Source organism: Mobula hypostoma, chromosome 8 (genome assembly GCF_963921235.1).
Source record: "Mobula hypostoma chromosome 8, sMobHyp1.1, whole genome shotgun sequence".
NCBI classification, from domain to species: Eukaryota; Metazoa; Chordata; class Chondrichthyes; order Myliobatiformes; family Myliobatidae; genus Mobula; species Mobula hypostoma.
Window position 1 is genome coordinate 156184962 of NC_086104.1, and position 16112 is coordinate 156201073.

A 16112-nucleotide genomic window follows, 5' to 3' on the forward strand; every position below is an offset into this window, starting at 1 on the left:
TTTTCATGTTTTATTGTTTTATAACACTGAACACACAGGATTTAATTTGGCTTTTTTGACAATGATCAACAGAAAAAGACTTTTTTGAGTTGAAGTGAAAACAAATCTCTACAAAGTGATCTAAATTAGTTACAAATATAAACACAAGATAATTGATTGAATATGTATTCGCCTCCTTTAATATGACACACCAAATCATCACTGGGGCAGCCAATTGGTTTTTAAAGTCACATCATTAGTTAAATGGAGATCACCTGTGTACGGACAAGGTGTTTCAATTCATTGTATTAAAAACACACCTGTATCTGGAAGGTCCAACTGCTGGTGAGTCAGTATCCTGGCAAAAACTACACCATGAAGACAGAAGAACACTCCAAGCAACTCTGCAAAAAGGTTATTGTAAAGCACAAGTCAGGAGATGGATACAAGAACATTTCCAAGTCACTGAATATCACTTGGGGTACAGTTAAGTCAATTATCAAGAAATGGAAAGAATATGGCACAGCTGTAAATCTGCCCAGAGCAGGCTGTCCTCAAAAACTGAGTGACCGTGCAAGGAGGGGTTGAGGAGGAGTTACAGTGACTTCAGTGACTGAGCTGGGAGAGACTGCGCGTACAACAACTGTTGCCCAGATGCTTCACCAGTTGCAACTTTATGGGAGAGTGGCAAAGAGAAAGCCACTGCTGGAAAAAAAACTCACATGAAATCTTGCTAGAGTTTGCAGAAGAGATGTGGGAGATTCAGAAGTCAGCAGGACGGTCTGATGAAACCAAAATTGAGCTTTTTTTAGCCATCAGACTAAACACTGTCTGACGTAAGCTGAACACTGCACACATCAAAAACACACCATTCCTACCGTGAAGCAAGGTGGTGGCTGCACCATGCTGTGGGGATGTTTCACTGCCGCAGGCCCTGGAAGGCTTGTGAAGGTACAGAGTAAAATGAATGCAGCAAAATACAGGGAAATCCTGGAGCAAAACCTGATGCAGTCTGCAAGAGAACTGTGACTTGGGAGATGTGTTTTCTAGCAAGACGATGACCCCAAGCATAAAGCCAAAGCTACAAGGAATGGCTTTAAAACAACAAAGTTAATGTCCTGGAGTGGACTTGAAAAGGGCTGTTCACTCACAATCCCCATGCAATCTGACAGAGCTTGAGCAGTTTTGTAAAGAAGAATGGGAAAAACTGTAGTGTCCAGATGTGCAAAGCTGATAGAGACCTATCCACACTGACTCAAGGCTGTAATTGCTGCCAAAGGTGCATCTACTAAATACTGACTTGAAGGGGGTGAATACTTGTAACAAGTTTAGACCAACTTGTAGAAATTTGTTCTTATTTTGACAAAAAAGTGCCTTTTCTGTTGATCAGTGTCAAAAAAGACAAAAAAAACCCACTGTAATTCAATGTTGTAAAACAATAAAACATGAAAGAGTCGCGGGGGGCGGGGAGGAATTCTTTTTATAGGCTCTGTATTTATGTCTTATTGTAATATATAGTATATTTTATGGGTGGAGATATGTCTCTACCAAAGGAGGTGTTAGGCCAGCTTCCTGGTCACTCTTGCAGGTGCAAAGTGGAGCACCTACTTAGCCTCTCTTCCCCCCCCCCCACCCATCCCCGATCAGGGTCACGTGAAGCCATGGGAGCAGGTGGTGGATGGTCGTACGAGCAGCCGGTGCAGATCACAAGTCCTGGTTATGTGACCACTGACACCAGGCAGACAATCTCTGAAGAGTATTGATAATGGCTGGGATCACCCGTCTTGTAAAGACACTGCCCAGAAGAAGGCAATGGCAAACCACTTCTGTAGAAAGATTTGCCAAGAACAATCATGGTCATGGAAAGACCATGATCGCCCACATCATACCACATGGCACATAATGATGATGAATTATTTTAAATATACCTACGTATTTCTTATTTGAATTTATAGTATATTGTGTGTATTGCTCCATGTTGCTGCCACAAAATGATAAACATCATGACAAATGTCAGTGATATTCAATCTGACTGTGGGAATGTGAGGAACAGATTTTTCGCAGAAAGGGTAGTTGGTGTCAGAAATGAGCTACCAGAGGAGGTTGTGGAAACGAGGACTGCATCAGCGTTAAGAAAGATCTGGTCGAGCAGCGACGACTGAGTCTGGTGCTGTGGCTCAGAGGGAAGTGGGGGGAAGAGGAATGCAGTAGTGATGGGGAATTTCATCATTAGGGAAACAGATAGGAGGTTCTGTGGATGTGACAAAGACACCCGGATGGTATTTTGCCTCCCAGGTACCGGGGTCAGGGATGTCTTGGACTGAGTCCACAGCATTCTGAAGGGGGAGGGTGAGCAGCCAGAAGTTGTGGTACATATCGGTGCCAATGACATACACTAAGTAGAAAAAGGGAGGAGGTCTTGAAGAGAGAATTGTAGGATGTTAAGCAGAAAACTGAAAAGCAGAACCTCCAGGGTAGTAATCTCTGGATTTGCTGCCTGTGCCATGTGCCAGTGAGGGCAAAAATAGGATGATCTGTCAGATGAATGTGTGACTGAGGAATTGGTGCAGGGGGCAGATTTCAGATTTCCAGATCATTGGGATCTCTCCTGGGGAAGGTATGACCTGTACAAAAAGGACACGTGTGGCCACGTGGCCAAGTGGTTAAGGCATTGGACTAGTGATCTGAAGGTCGTGAGTTCGAGCCCCAGCCGAGGCAGCGTGTTGTGTCCTCGAGCAAGGCACTTAATCACACATTGCTCTGCGACGACACCGGTGCCAAGCTGTATGGGTCCTAATGCCCTTCCCTTGGACAACAGTGGTGTCATGGAGAGGGGAGACTTGCAGCATGGGCAACTGCTGGTCTTCCATACGACCTTGCCCAGGCCTGCGCCCTGGAGAGTGAAGACTTTCCAGGCGCAGATCCATGGTCTCGCAAGACTAATGGATGCCTTAAATACCTGAACCCAAGGAGGACCAATATCCTTGTGGGTAGATCTCCTTATGGAGAGGGTTTAAATTAATTTGGAAGGGGGATGGGAACCAGAATGATGGAGCAGTTGGTATACAAGTCGATGAAGTATACAGTGAGACTGTGAGGAAGGACAGGCAGATGGTAGGGCAAAATTGTAGCCAGTGCAATGAGTTGAAGGGCATGGGGCAAAATCAAAGAAGGTGATGAATGCAGGACTGAAGATATTATATTTGAATACACGTAGTATACAGAATAAAGTAAATGATCTTCTAGCACAACTAGTGATTGCCAGGTACAATGTCGAGGCTGAAAGAAGATCATAGTTGGGAGCTTTACATTCAAGGACACACATTGTATTGAAAGGACAGGCAGCTCAGGTTGGGGTGGTAAAAAGTGATATCAAATCCTTAGAAAGGGTGACGTAGGATCGGAAGATGTAGAATCCTCATGGGCAGAGTTAAGAAACTGCAAGAGTAAAAAGACTTTGAAGAGATTTGTATACATGCCTCCAAACAGTAGTCAGGATGTGGGCTACAAATTACAATGACAGAAAGAAAAGAAACGTTAAAAGGCTGATGTTACGATTATCATGGGGATTTCAATATGCAGGTAAATCCCAAGAGAGGGAACTTTTTAAGAGCAGCTTGTGGCTGCGCCCAGTAGGACAAAGGTAATTGTGGATTGGGAGTTGTGTAATGAACAAAATTTGATTAGGGAGCTTAAGATAAAGGAACCCTTAGGAGCCAGAAATCATAATATGATAGAATTCGTGCTGCAGTTTGAGAGGAAGAGGCTGAAGTTAATTGTATCAGTATTACAGTGGAGTAGAGAGACAAGCTGGCCAAAATTGTTATTTACTTGGATTTTCAGAAGGCCTTTGCCAAGTTACTGCACAGGAGGCTGCTTAACAAGATAAGAGCCCATGGTATTGCAAGAAAGATGCAAGCAGGGATAGAAGATTGGCTAACTGGCTGGAGATAAAGAGTGGGAATAAAGGGGCCTTTTCTGGTTGGCAGTGGGTGTGCCCTCATGGGTTTCCTCCCACAGTTCAACGACCTACCCATTGGCAGGTTAATTTGTCATTGTAAATTGTCCCATGATTGACTAGGATTAAATCGAGGAATTGCTGGGTGCATGGTTTGAAGTGCTGTAAAGGCCTATTGTGCACTGTATCTCGATTTAAAAAAAAACTATTTCCCTTTTGCAGGGACTTTTTGTTTTTTGTTGTTTCTTTCAGGAGCGTTGGACCTCAATACATCTGTTTTCCAAACATTTTGTCATCGCTTTTTAAGCTCTGGCTAGAGTGGCTTATTCTTGGCAACTAGATCTACCGTAGCAGGTTGTAGACAGAGATGAGGAGGAATTTTTTAGCCAAAGGATGGCAAATCTGTGGAATTCATTGCCACACACAGCTGTGGAGGCCTAGCCAATGGCTATACTTAAAGTGCAGGTTGAAAGGTTCTTGATTCGTCAGAGCGTTAAAGATTATGAGGAGAAGGCAAGAGAATGGGACTGAGAGCCACCCAGTTGAAATGCGTCCTTGTGGATCAGCTGAATCCCAACTTTGTCAGGTGGAATAGACTGTGTATGCAGGGGGATTTATTCCAAGTGCTGGCTCGAAGGAAGCAGCCAGGAAATGCTTTAGCTGTTATCATTAAACAATAATCTGCTTCACATTCAGTCAGATGTTTCTCAGAAAGAACAAAACCACAGCCATTTCCGAGTTTCAGCTTGTCTGCCCGCCCGGCTGGCACAGCCTGTCTGCCCGCCCTGCTGGCACAACTTGTGGGGGTTTCATCCTGTGGTTCAAACTCCAAATCTGAGTAAGCTGTGAGCCAAGTAACACAAATCTGATCTGAAAGAACTGACGGGACAAACGGCCCCCATGATCTTTCCATTCTCCATTCTAGCTCCTCTTTTACCATCTCACCTCCCCCTAGTGACCCTCCTCCTCTTTCTCCCACGGTCCACTCGCCTGTCCTGTCACATTCCTCCTTCAGTCCTTTGCCTTTCCTACCTATTGTTGGGTGTTTAATATTCCAATAATTCTTGAGTAATCTTGTGTGTGTGTGTGTGTGTGTATAATTATATATAATATGTTGATTAAGCATTCTTGTTCATTTCATTATGGGTTAGATCTATAAATACATTAACTGCATATGTTATCACACTACCACATGATTCGCGTGCGTCTTGCTTAAAGTAAACTGAAAGTTAGACCCACGTTTCGGACTCCCGTCTTCCTTTGAATTTGTTTTAATGTTTTGAATTTACAAAACGTAACACCTATCACCTCCCTGCTTCTCACTTCAACCCCCTCCCCCACACCCACTTTCCCCCTCACCTGGTCTCACCTATCACCTCCTCGACCTCCCCCTCCCCACCTTATTGTACCTGCTGATGGCAAAGTGAGCGAGAGATTTCTGGAGGAGATGGTCCCGTCAGAATGATGGAAACTGAGGGGAGGTCATTTCTAGTATGAGAACCCAGTTGAGTTGTGGGGAATTTCAGAGGGTGAACCTGTGAGAGGTGGGGAGGTCAGTGGAGGGAAGGTAGATGGAGGTAGAAGGAGACTGGACAAGGACAGAGCATCAGGGTAGGAGGACCATAAGACCGTAAGGAATAGGTGCAGAATAAGGCCTTTCAGTCAATCGAATTTTCTCCACCATTCAATCGTAATTGATTTTTATTTATTTGTTTGTTTGTTTGTTTGTTTATCTTGAGTTACAGCGCAAAACAGGCCCTTCCAGCCTAACGAGTTGCACGGCCCAGCAACCCATCTATGTAACCCGAGCCTAATCACAGGACAATTTACAATGACCAGTTGACCAACTAACTGGTACGTCCTTGGACTGTGGGGGGAAACCGGAGCACCCGGAGGAAACCCACACACTTATGGGGAGGAGCGTACAAACTCCTCACAGACAGCACTGGAATTGAACTCCAAAACGCGCCGAGCTGTGATAATATAGCGCTAAGCACTACGCTACAGTGGCACACACTCGACCCCACCCTCCTGACTTCTCCCCCTCAACTTTGACGCCCTTACTAATCAAGAACCAATGAACTTCCACTTCAAGTATACACAATGGTCTGGTCTCCAGAGCTGTCTGTCAGCAGACATGGTACCCTCAGCCAGATTGTTGGTGTGAACTAGGAAAAGCTGGCACCCAAGCACTAATCTGGATGATTACACTTCTACTTCACTGGCTGACAATGATCTGTTTATTCCCACAATTCCCCGGTCGCTTTCTTTTGAGCCAACATTTGCAAGAAATCCCCTCGCATAAATTGTACCCACACACAGTCTATTCTGCCTGACGAATCTGGGATTCAGTTTATCCATAAGGACGTATACCAACTGAGTGGGTAAATAATTATAGACACCGTTTGTGTGTTATAGTGAGACCAATGCACAACAAAGTCCATGTATGAATCTCTGGTGAGGACCATAAGACGTAGCAGCAGAATTAGGCCATTCAGCCCATCAAGTTTCCTCTATCATTCTATCATGACCAATTTATTTTTCCTCTTAAACCCCATTCTCCTGCCTTCTCCCAGTAACCTTTAATGCCCTAACTAATCAAGAACCTATCAACTTCTGCTTTAAATGTACTCAATGACAGCCTCCACAGCCGTCTGTGGCAATGAATTCCACGGATTCATTACCCTCTGGCTAAAGAAATTCCTCCTCATCTCCTCTACAACCTACAGGATCTAGTTGTCGAGACTAGGCCTCTCTAGCCAGATAACCAAAAGATTGAACAGCAATGACAAAACTTTTAGTGAACATGCTAAAAGGATCAACACTCCCGAAGGAAACACTAAAAGACAAAAAAAAAAGGTGCCTGGAAAACGGAAATAAAAATGGAATATTCTGGAAACACTGAATTTTGAACTGATTCTACAACCTATGGACTCACTTTCAACTCGTGTTTTCAATATTATTTATTTATTTTTATTTTTTTCCGGCTTGAGCTGAGATAGTTATTACAATACAACCGATCTATTATTACAATTAGGACAATCCATAATTACCATCTGGATATAATTTTACAGAATAAACAAGCAAAAACCACTTGTTTAACAGATATAACCATTCCAAACAAGCATAACATACAGAATTCAATAAATGAAAAATACCAGAAATATGTGGAATTAAAAGAAGAATTTTAAAGTCCGTGGAACACAAATGAGGCTCTGTATACATTGTCCCTATAGTAATATCTAAAAATTCCCAGAAAGTTAATTTCTAGTTTGAATTTGAGGTAAAGAAGGTAAATGCAATGTTGGCATTTATTTCAAGGGGAATAGAATATAAAAGCAGGGAGATAATGCTGAGGTTTTATAAGACACTAGTCAGGCCACACTTGGAGTATTGTCAACAATTTTGGATCCCATATCTCTTAAAGGATGTGTTGTCATTGGAGAGGGTCCAGGGGAAGGTCATGAGGATGATTCTGGGAATGAAGGGGTTAACATACGAGGAGCATTTGGCAGCTTTGGGCCTGTACTCACTGGAATTTTGGAGAATGATGGGGGGGGTCTCATTGAAACCTATCAAATGTTGGAAGGACTAGATAGGGCGGATGTGAAGAGGATGTTTCCTGTGGTGGGGGTATCCAGAACTAGAGGGCACAGCCTCAAGACTGAGGGGTGATTTTTAGGACAGAGGTGAGCTTCTGGGAGATTCTCCGTGGTGGTTGTAGGGGTTGACCCTGAGACAGCTCCAGACTCCTTTCTTGTCCTGTTCTCGGCTTTTCTCTCTGCATCTATTTGATCCCTTTTTCTTTCTTGTAGTGCTGCTCTCTCTCACACCTTTCTTTCTCATACACATTCTTTTTCTCAATCCATGACCAAGTTTGTTCAATCAAACAATAGGCATACAAGATTACTCAAATATTACTGCAACATTAAATACACAACACCCAGGGATCTCAATGCTGTTTTTATTTATTTTTAGAAATACAACACGCTAACAGGTTCTTCCACTTAATCTACTAATCTACTAACCCAATTAATCTACTAACCCGTATGTCTCTGAAATGTGAGAAATCCAGAGAAAACCCACACGGTCAAGGGGAAAACGTGCGAGCTCCTTACAGAGAGTGGTGGGAATTGAACCTGTGTCACTGGGTCTACAATAGTGTTCCTCTACACCACTGTGACACGCCAAGAAGCCAATCAGCTAAATTCTCCAAATACCACAGCAGGAATTGAACTCATTACATTCGTAAAGTAGGAAGACTATGCTCTATGCTCTATATGGTTAATAGTCCAGATGTAACTTAACCAAATGTTTATACAAACCATACAGTGCAGATATCAGTCTTCCTGCCTTAATATAGCCTAGATAACAGACTCTACTTCTTTTTAGAGTCAAGAAATAGAAATTTGGCTTGCAAATTATATTTGGAATTACTATAGTATAAACATTAGAGCTAGTCCATTTTATAAATTATTATGGGTAGAATTGCAATAATGTGTTCTAATTGGAAACTTTTAGGAAAGGAATCTTAACTTTCTGTCATAAAGTGTTCCCAAAGCCCGTGGGAACCAAATGAACTTCCTCAGCAGATTATCCCCCCTGCCCCATCACTGACCCATAAACTTGATCAGTCCAATGTTTCCAGACGATACTTTTCTTTCCTCCTATACCAGGGAGGGGCAGTACTGTACCTCTGGGGAAGGGGCTTGTTGTGCCCGTTCCAGGGCACCTCACTCACCTTTGGTCCCCACCAGACGCTTCACTCTCACCTGTGGCTCCAAGTAGCTGTCTGCATGTGACACTGGCCGCACCCCGGTACTCAGCTTCGACGGGTGGGCTAAACCAGGTGAGAGTAGCCGGTGAGATAGGGACATGCCTACCCTAGCAGCGAGGTCAGCTCTGGCAGACCGGGCGGGTGAGAATACAGTGAGATCCAATGGCCAGGGAGGTGGTTCTGCAACACTTCGTGGAGAGTGAAGGGGTTGACAAGGCACAGAAGACATCATGGTCATCCTCCGTAACCAAGGAAGACCCCAGATTCTGACGTTCGTTCATACCGCTGAATCCAGACTCCTGAGGTCGAGAGTGGAACTGTCCTAGTACAACAGCTTTTCCACTTTATAAACTCTCCTGCACGGGCTTCTTGTCATCATTGGTCGCAATGGACAATCATCACCAGTTCCTCCCATGTGTAAGTGGGGAAGCCTCACTTAACCCACTACTAAAGTACTGTATTTCAACAGATCAAGGATAAATGAAATCTCCCGCTGTGTCGAAGGGATAAAATGGTTGGCCTTCTCTCTGCCTGACCTGGAGCATATTGTCCTAAGCTGTCAAATGTACTCAAAATCACAGGAAACGTCACAATAATAGTTTTCACAATTTATTTCAAAAGCAGTTACTACTCAACAACCAGGCTCCTGAACCAGAGTGGATAACTTCACTCACCTCAACACTGAGCTGATTCCACAACCTACAGATTCACTGTCAAGGACTCTACAATTCTGTATTATTTATACACAGTTTTTAAATTATTTGCACGATTTGTCTTTTGCACATTGGTTGTCAGTCTTTGTTTATGCATGTTTTTCATAAATTCCATTGCTTCTTTATTTTCCTGTGAATGCCTGCAGAAATTAAATCTCAAGCTAGTACAGTACTGTGCAAAAGTCTAAGTCACATGCTAAAAAAAAGTCTAAAGTGAAGATGCTTTCAAAATAATTAAATGAAAAGTTTCCAAATATAAAAAAAAGCAGTAAATAGTAAAAAAAAACTAAATCAAATCAATATTTGGTTTACCGCCCTTTGCCTTTAAACCTGCATCACATCTGTAAGGTATAACTCTTGAGCAGTTGTATAAGAAAATTGGCTGGTAGTTTGTTCCAACATTTTGGAGAAATTGCCACAGTTCCTCTGCAGACTTTGGCTGTCTCGCTTGCTTCTGTCTCAGACAACCTTGACAATGTTGAGATCAGGGCTCTGTGGGGCCCACACCATCTGAAACCATACGGGTGCCTATGACTTTTGCACAGTGACATACACAAACTTTGATAATAAATGTACTTTGAAAAAAAGCTCTATCTTCTACTATTGTCTAACTTTCTAATAAAATTCTATTACGTAATCTCCAATAATCTGGCATCTGGCCAACTCATTAACACGAGGAAATCTGCAGATGCTGGAAATTCAAAGCAACACACACAAAGTGCTGGAGGAACTCAGCAGGTCAGGCAGCATCTGTGGAAAAGAGTGAACAGTCGTTGTCTCAGGCCAGACCCTTCATCAGAAATGGAAAGGAAGGGGGGAGGGGAGGAAGAAGTACAAGGTGGCAGGTGATTGGTGAATCCAGGAGAGGGGGAGGGGTGAAGTAAAGAGCTGGGAAGTTGATTGGTGGAAGAGATAAAGGACTAGAGAAGGGGGAATCTGATAGGAGAGGACAGAAGGCCATGGAAGGGCACCGGAGGGAGGTGATGGGCAGGAAAGGAGAGAAGATGAGAGAGGGAAATAAGAATGGAGTATGGTGAAGGAGAGGAGGGGGTGCCATTAACAGAAGTTTGAGAAATTGATGTTGATGCCATCAGGTTGGACAGAATGTAAGGTGTTGATTCTCCAGCCTGAGCGTGGCCGCATCATGGCAGCAGAGAAGGCCACGGACTGACAAGTTGGAATGGGAATGGGAAGTAGAATTGAAATGGTGGCCACTGGGACAGACAGAGAAAAGGTTCTCGGCGAAGTGGTCTCCCAGGCTACGTCGGGTCTCACCGATATACAGGCGGCCACACTGAGAGCATCAGATTCAGTAGATGACCCCAACAGACTCACAGTGAAGTGCCACCTCACCTGGAAGGGCTGTTTGGGGCCCTGAGTGGTAATGAGGGAAGAGGTGTCGGGGCAGGTATGGCGCTTGTTTCTGACAGAAATAGAGGCAGTAGCATGGCGGTTAGTGTAACACTATTACAGCTCAGCATTTCCCAGCTCGGAGTTCAATTCCAGCGCCGTCTGTAAGGAGTCTGTATGTCCTCCCCATGCAAAGCGTAGGGTTTCCCCGGGTGATCCCGTTTCCTCCCCCAGTCGGAGTGAACAAATGCCGATTGATGGTGTGCTGATCATGAAACAAGCAACAACCTATCATGACCAACTGGAAATTGAAGGCAATTGTGAATATTCAGCAGGCTGTTCGCAGAAATTTAAGAGAAGGCATGGTAATATATTTTTAAAGCATCCGCTGTTCACGAAAATCTAGCACCAGAACAAGTGTATGATGCTGATTGATACATAAAACCTAAAAAAAAGGTAAAATACTAATATACTGTATCATAACCTTTTAATGAAAACATGGCGTGGTCGGTGGAGACTGCAAGACTGAAAATTGTTGTTGTTCTTCAACAGCTGATTCAGGTATTCTCCCGATGCTGCGCTGTTTTTGTTACCCTACACGCATTATATTTTCATTATATTAATGGTCTGTATGGATTTTTACTGCTAAATACGTATGTGTGATGAACAAGTGTAACACAAAGACTGTTTACTGGTAGCACCTAAATGTCAGAAATGATAGCAATCCTAAACTATCCTATTATGTATTCCAAAATCCATATCACCTCTGGCCCCAAGCATTCAGATACGGGGTGCTCAAACTGCTACATGGAAATGCACACTCAGTCATCACTGTATTCTTAGCCACTGAGAGTATGTTTGTAGCCTCCTACTGCTGTAGCCCATCCACTTCAAGGTTCAACATATTGTGCGTTCAGAAATGCACACTACTGTTGTAACGTGTGGTTATTTGTGTTACTGTCGTCTTCCTGTCAGCTTGAACCAGTCTGTCCATTCTCCTCTGACCTTGCTCATTAACAAGGCGTTTTCACCCACAGAGCTGCCCCTCACTGGATGTTTTTTTTGCTTTTTCACATCATTCTCTGTAAACTCGACAGACTGTTGTGTGAGAAAATCCTAGGAGATCAGCAGTTTCTGAGATACTCAAACCACCCCATCTGGCACCAACAATCATTCCATGGTCAAAGTCACTCAGATCACATTTCTTCCCCATTCGGATGTTTGGTCTGAACAATAACTGAACCTCTTGACCACGTCTGCATACTTTTATGCATTGAGTTGCTCCCAGATTATTGACTGATTAGATATTTGCATTAACGAGCAGGTGTTCGGGTGTACCTAATAAAGTGGCCACTGAATGTATTTGATGAATAAAGTTAATCGTTGAGCCTTGGTTCACAGCGCCAGTGGGAGGCAGTCAACATGTTCCAGTGGGAAGTCCAGCTCTGAGGGGATTTTGGGGCAAAGGAAGAGCAGGATGGGAACAAGTAGGAATGGGGAAAGAGAAGCTTAGACAAGAACAGGAAGAAAAATTGAGAGTGGATGAGGCAGTAAGGGAAATTAAGCAGAAATATCTAGAAGATTAAACTTAGAATGATAAACACAAGAGATTCTGCAGATGCTGGAAATCCAGAACAAAGCACACACAAGATGCTGGAGAAACTCAACAGGTCAGGCAACATCCATGGAGAGAAATGAATAGTCGGCCTTTCTGGCCGATGTTTCAGTTCTGATGAAAGCTCTCAGCTTGAAGCCTCAACTATTTATTTCTCTCCATAGGTGAGCCTGACCTGCTGAGTTCCTCCAGCACTTTGTGTGTGTGTATGTCAAATGATTTATTCCATAGGTGTGGAATGAATGGCTTGGCTTACAAGGAAAATTTGGATAGGCTGGGCTTGCAAATTTGCTGATCCAGTTTACCACCTCTTCATCCAAATAATTAATATAGATGACAAACAACAATGGACCCAGCACCAATCCCTGCGGTGCACCACCGGTCACAGACCTCCAGTCGGCAAGGCAAACATCAGCGACTAAGAAGTTTCGATGTACAGTACTTATGACAAATAAAGCTCATCTCTGTTTACCTTTGTGTTCTGCTTTAAAGGCACTGAACAAGGAGACCGGCGCAGTCGCAGCTGCCAAGGTGATAAGCTCACTGAATGAGGAAGAGTTAGAAGATTACATGGTGGAAATTAACATTCTGGGTTCCTGTGATCACCCCAACATCGTGAAGCTGCTCGATGCTTTCTACTACAACAACAACCTTTGGGTGAGTTATAATAAAGAACTTGAAATAGAAACAACTGACCCTAAAAAGTTCAAAGTTCGAGGTAAATTTATTATCAAAGTATATATATGTCACAATACTGTATGCAACCCTGAGATTCATTTTCTCAAAGGTTTCAATAGGTACGTTTAATGTCAGAGAAATGTATACAATATACACCCTGAAATTCTTTTTCCTTGCAAACATCCACGAAAACAGAGGAGCGCCCCAAAGAATGAATGACAGTTAAATGTAGAACCCCAAAGCCACCTCCAGCTCCCTCCACCCACACACAAACAGCAACAAAGCAACGAACCCCCCACCAGCAAAAAAAAAGCATTGGCGCCCCTCACCGAGCACTCAAGTGTGCAGCAAAGCATCAATAAAGACACAGACTTGCAGTACCCCAAAGACTACTCGTTCACCCAATAATTCGACATACCACAGGCTCTCTCTCTCTCCCTAACAAGGGGAAAAGAGGTGTCCCCGTTTCACAGCAAGAGGAGAGATATAACAAACAACTCGCAGATTTACTATATTAAAAGTTTGTTGCGTCGCATATTCAATAAATCTCCAGTATCCTCACAATAATAACCATAATAGAATCAGTGAAAGACCGCCCAACTTGGGAGTTTAACCAGACTGCAGAAGACAACAGACAGTCCAAATACAAAAAGAAAGAAAGAAAGAAAGAAATAGATATAGATAAATAAATAAGCAAGCAAGCAAGCAATAAATATCAAGAACTTGAGATACAGTCCTTGAATGTGAGTACATAGGTTGTGGGAACGTTTCAATGATGAGGTGAGCGAAGTTGAGTGAAGTTATCTCCTTTGGTCCAAGAGCCTGTTGGTCGAGGAGTTGTTTCTGTTCCTGACCTGGTGGTGTGAGCCCTGAGGCTCCTGTAGCACCTTCCTCGTGGCAGCAACAAGAAGAGAGCATGTCTTGGGTGGTGAGAGTCCCTGATGGTGGATGCTGCTTACCTGAGGCAGTGTTTCATGTCGATGTGCTCAGTGGAAGGGAGAGCTCTGCCTATGATGGACTGGGCCATATCCACTACATTTTGTAAGATTTCCATTCAAGGGATCAAGGGTTGCTGGCACTGTAAAGCGTTAACGATATCTGCAATGCTAACGTGCCACCCTTCACATAACATACATATATGTACTTCGATAATAAATTTACATTGAACTTTGAATTAATGGTATGGATTCAGTGACTCAAGAATCTGGAACACATAAGTACACAGACTTAATAAGTGAAATGGTCTTTCTGCAGTTTGTACTCACAAAAAGGAGTCTCTCACCATAACTATCCACCTTCTAGGTTGTCCTGACATTGATTCAATGGGCCAGTTCTTGCAGATTGTTGTCAGTGACTTTGTGGAACAGCCACAGTTTGACCAGTGGCACAGTAACGTCTCAGGTTTCAGTACATGCATTGTCAAATGTGGAGGTCCTGAAAACGCTCAAGCCAGCAGCCCAAACCTGTTGACTCGTCCTGCTGTCAGACTCCTCGTGGAGCCAGCCCTGTGAGGACAGTGGAGCTTTTTGATGGGGAATGGCCTCGGATCCCGGGCCAGGTCAGCGGCACTTAAGAGCAGTTCAAGCTTTTACAGGGTGACAAAGCCCAGCTCCAATCAGAGTGCTGTCCAACTCCAATCAAGTGTTGTCCAAGGTCCAAGGTACACTTGCCCAAGGGTTGCCAACAACCCCCATATATCAGACCACATCTCATATTGTCAGAGACCCAGATCCTGTTTGGAGCCTGCTGCCAGATGAGCAGGGCCTAGCTGGATGGGCTGTATAGGCCGTCCATGTCTACACAAGCAGCTGGGACACCATATACATGTAGGCCACTATACCCAACCCTGAGATTCATTTTCCTGTGGGCATACTCGGCAAATCTATAGAATAGTAACTATAACAGGATCAATGAAAGATCAACCAGAGTGCAGAAGTTAATACACTGTGCTAGTGAAAATATAAATAAATAGCAATAAATAGTGACAACATGAGATAAAGAGTCCTTAAAGTGAGTCCTTAAAGGGGGAGGGGTGCTTTGGAATTCTGATGTTTTTTTGTCATTCATTCTTTGTGGGTTTTTTTCTGTTTTGTGGATGTCTGTGATGAGTAAGAATTTCAGGTTGTGCACTGTCTACATTCTCCAATATTAAATGGGACCACTGAACCACTGATTCCACTTGGGGCCCAAGCTATCTCGATCTGGTCCTGTGTTTTATCGCTGTGCACGCAGGGGTGAGGTCGGCATTCTCACCAGTCACTGCCTTCTGATATAAATGTGACCAAGACGAGAAACTCCAGACTCGTAACCCCACCCTTTTATGTTACAGATTCTGACAGAGTTTTGTGCCGGTGGTGCTGTCGATGCAATAATGCTGGGTGAGTATATGTAGAAATTAAATCTACTTAGCTCTCCTCCAACTAATCCCTTCCAATCCTAATTACTGAAACTCTGCATATTCAGTGAAGAACCAGCAAACAGACATACATTCAGTAATATGCTTGGCAGTTCAATAGTGTGATCAGAATTAGGTTTATTATCAAAGGATTCAAAAATAGCAGCAAAAAAAGAGTGATCAGAAAATAGAACACATCATAATGTGAATTAAAGTCCAGTTGATAAACTGCGTCGATTAAACCTTGCTCCAGCACCATCTCCCAACAGCATCGAGAGAGAGAGAGAGATCATTCAAAATGCGAGGACCTTCCCTCAGAGGCAGCAAGCGAGAGGGAGAGAGAAAGACCGCCCCACAAGGACACCCTCCTCCAGCAGCAATGAGTGAGAGACTGCTAGACAGCACTGAACACTCGCTCGCCTCCACACCCGCCTCGAGGATTTCAGTCTTCCTCGGCGCTCTAATCGAGAGACGGAGTCGATGACGGGCTCGCGTCCCGTCTCCATGCGGCACATTTCGCTCACGGCCTCGTAGGACCCTCCCGGAGACAGCAAAGCACAGATGGTCTGATCGGCCTGAATGTGGATTACAGTCTTCAACAGTAGCAAAGCCACGTCTGAGATAACAGAAGATGAGAAAGAAGTGGA

General features: G+C 43.8%; 1 protein-coding gene across 2 annotated transcripts in view; it reads left to right on the top strand.

Annotated features, from left to right (window-relative positions):
* The window catches only part of LOC134351103 (serine/threonine-protein kinase 10-like), a 79166-nt gene that overhangs the window by 15973 nt on the left and 47081 nt on the right, over positions 1 to 16112 (top strand). For both annotated transcript variants that reach the window (XM_063057184.1, XM_063057185.1), the window contains exons 2-3: positions 12885 to 13049; positions 15400 to 15448. In XM_063057184.1, coding sequence (XP_062913254.1) covers positions 12885 to 13049; positions 15400 to 15448 — 214 coding nt within the window. The remainder of the gene's footprint in view (positions 1 to 12884; positions 13050 to 15399; positions 15449 to 16112) is intronic.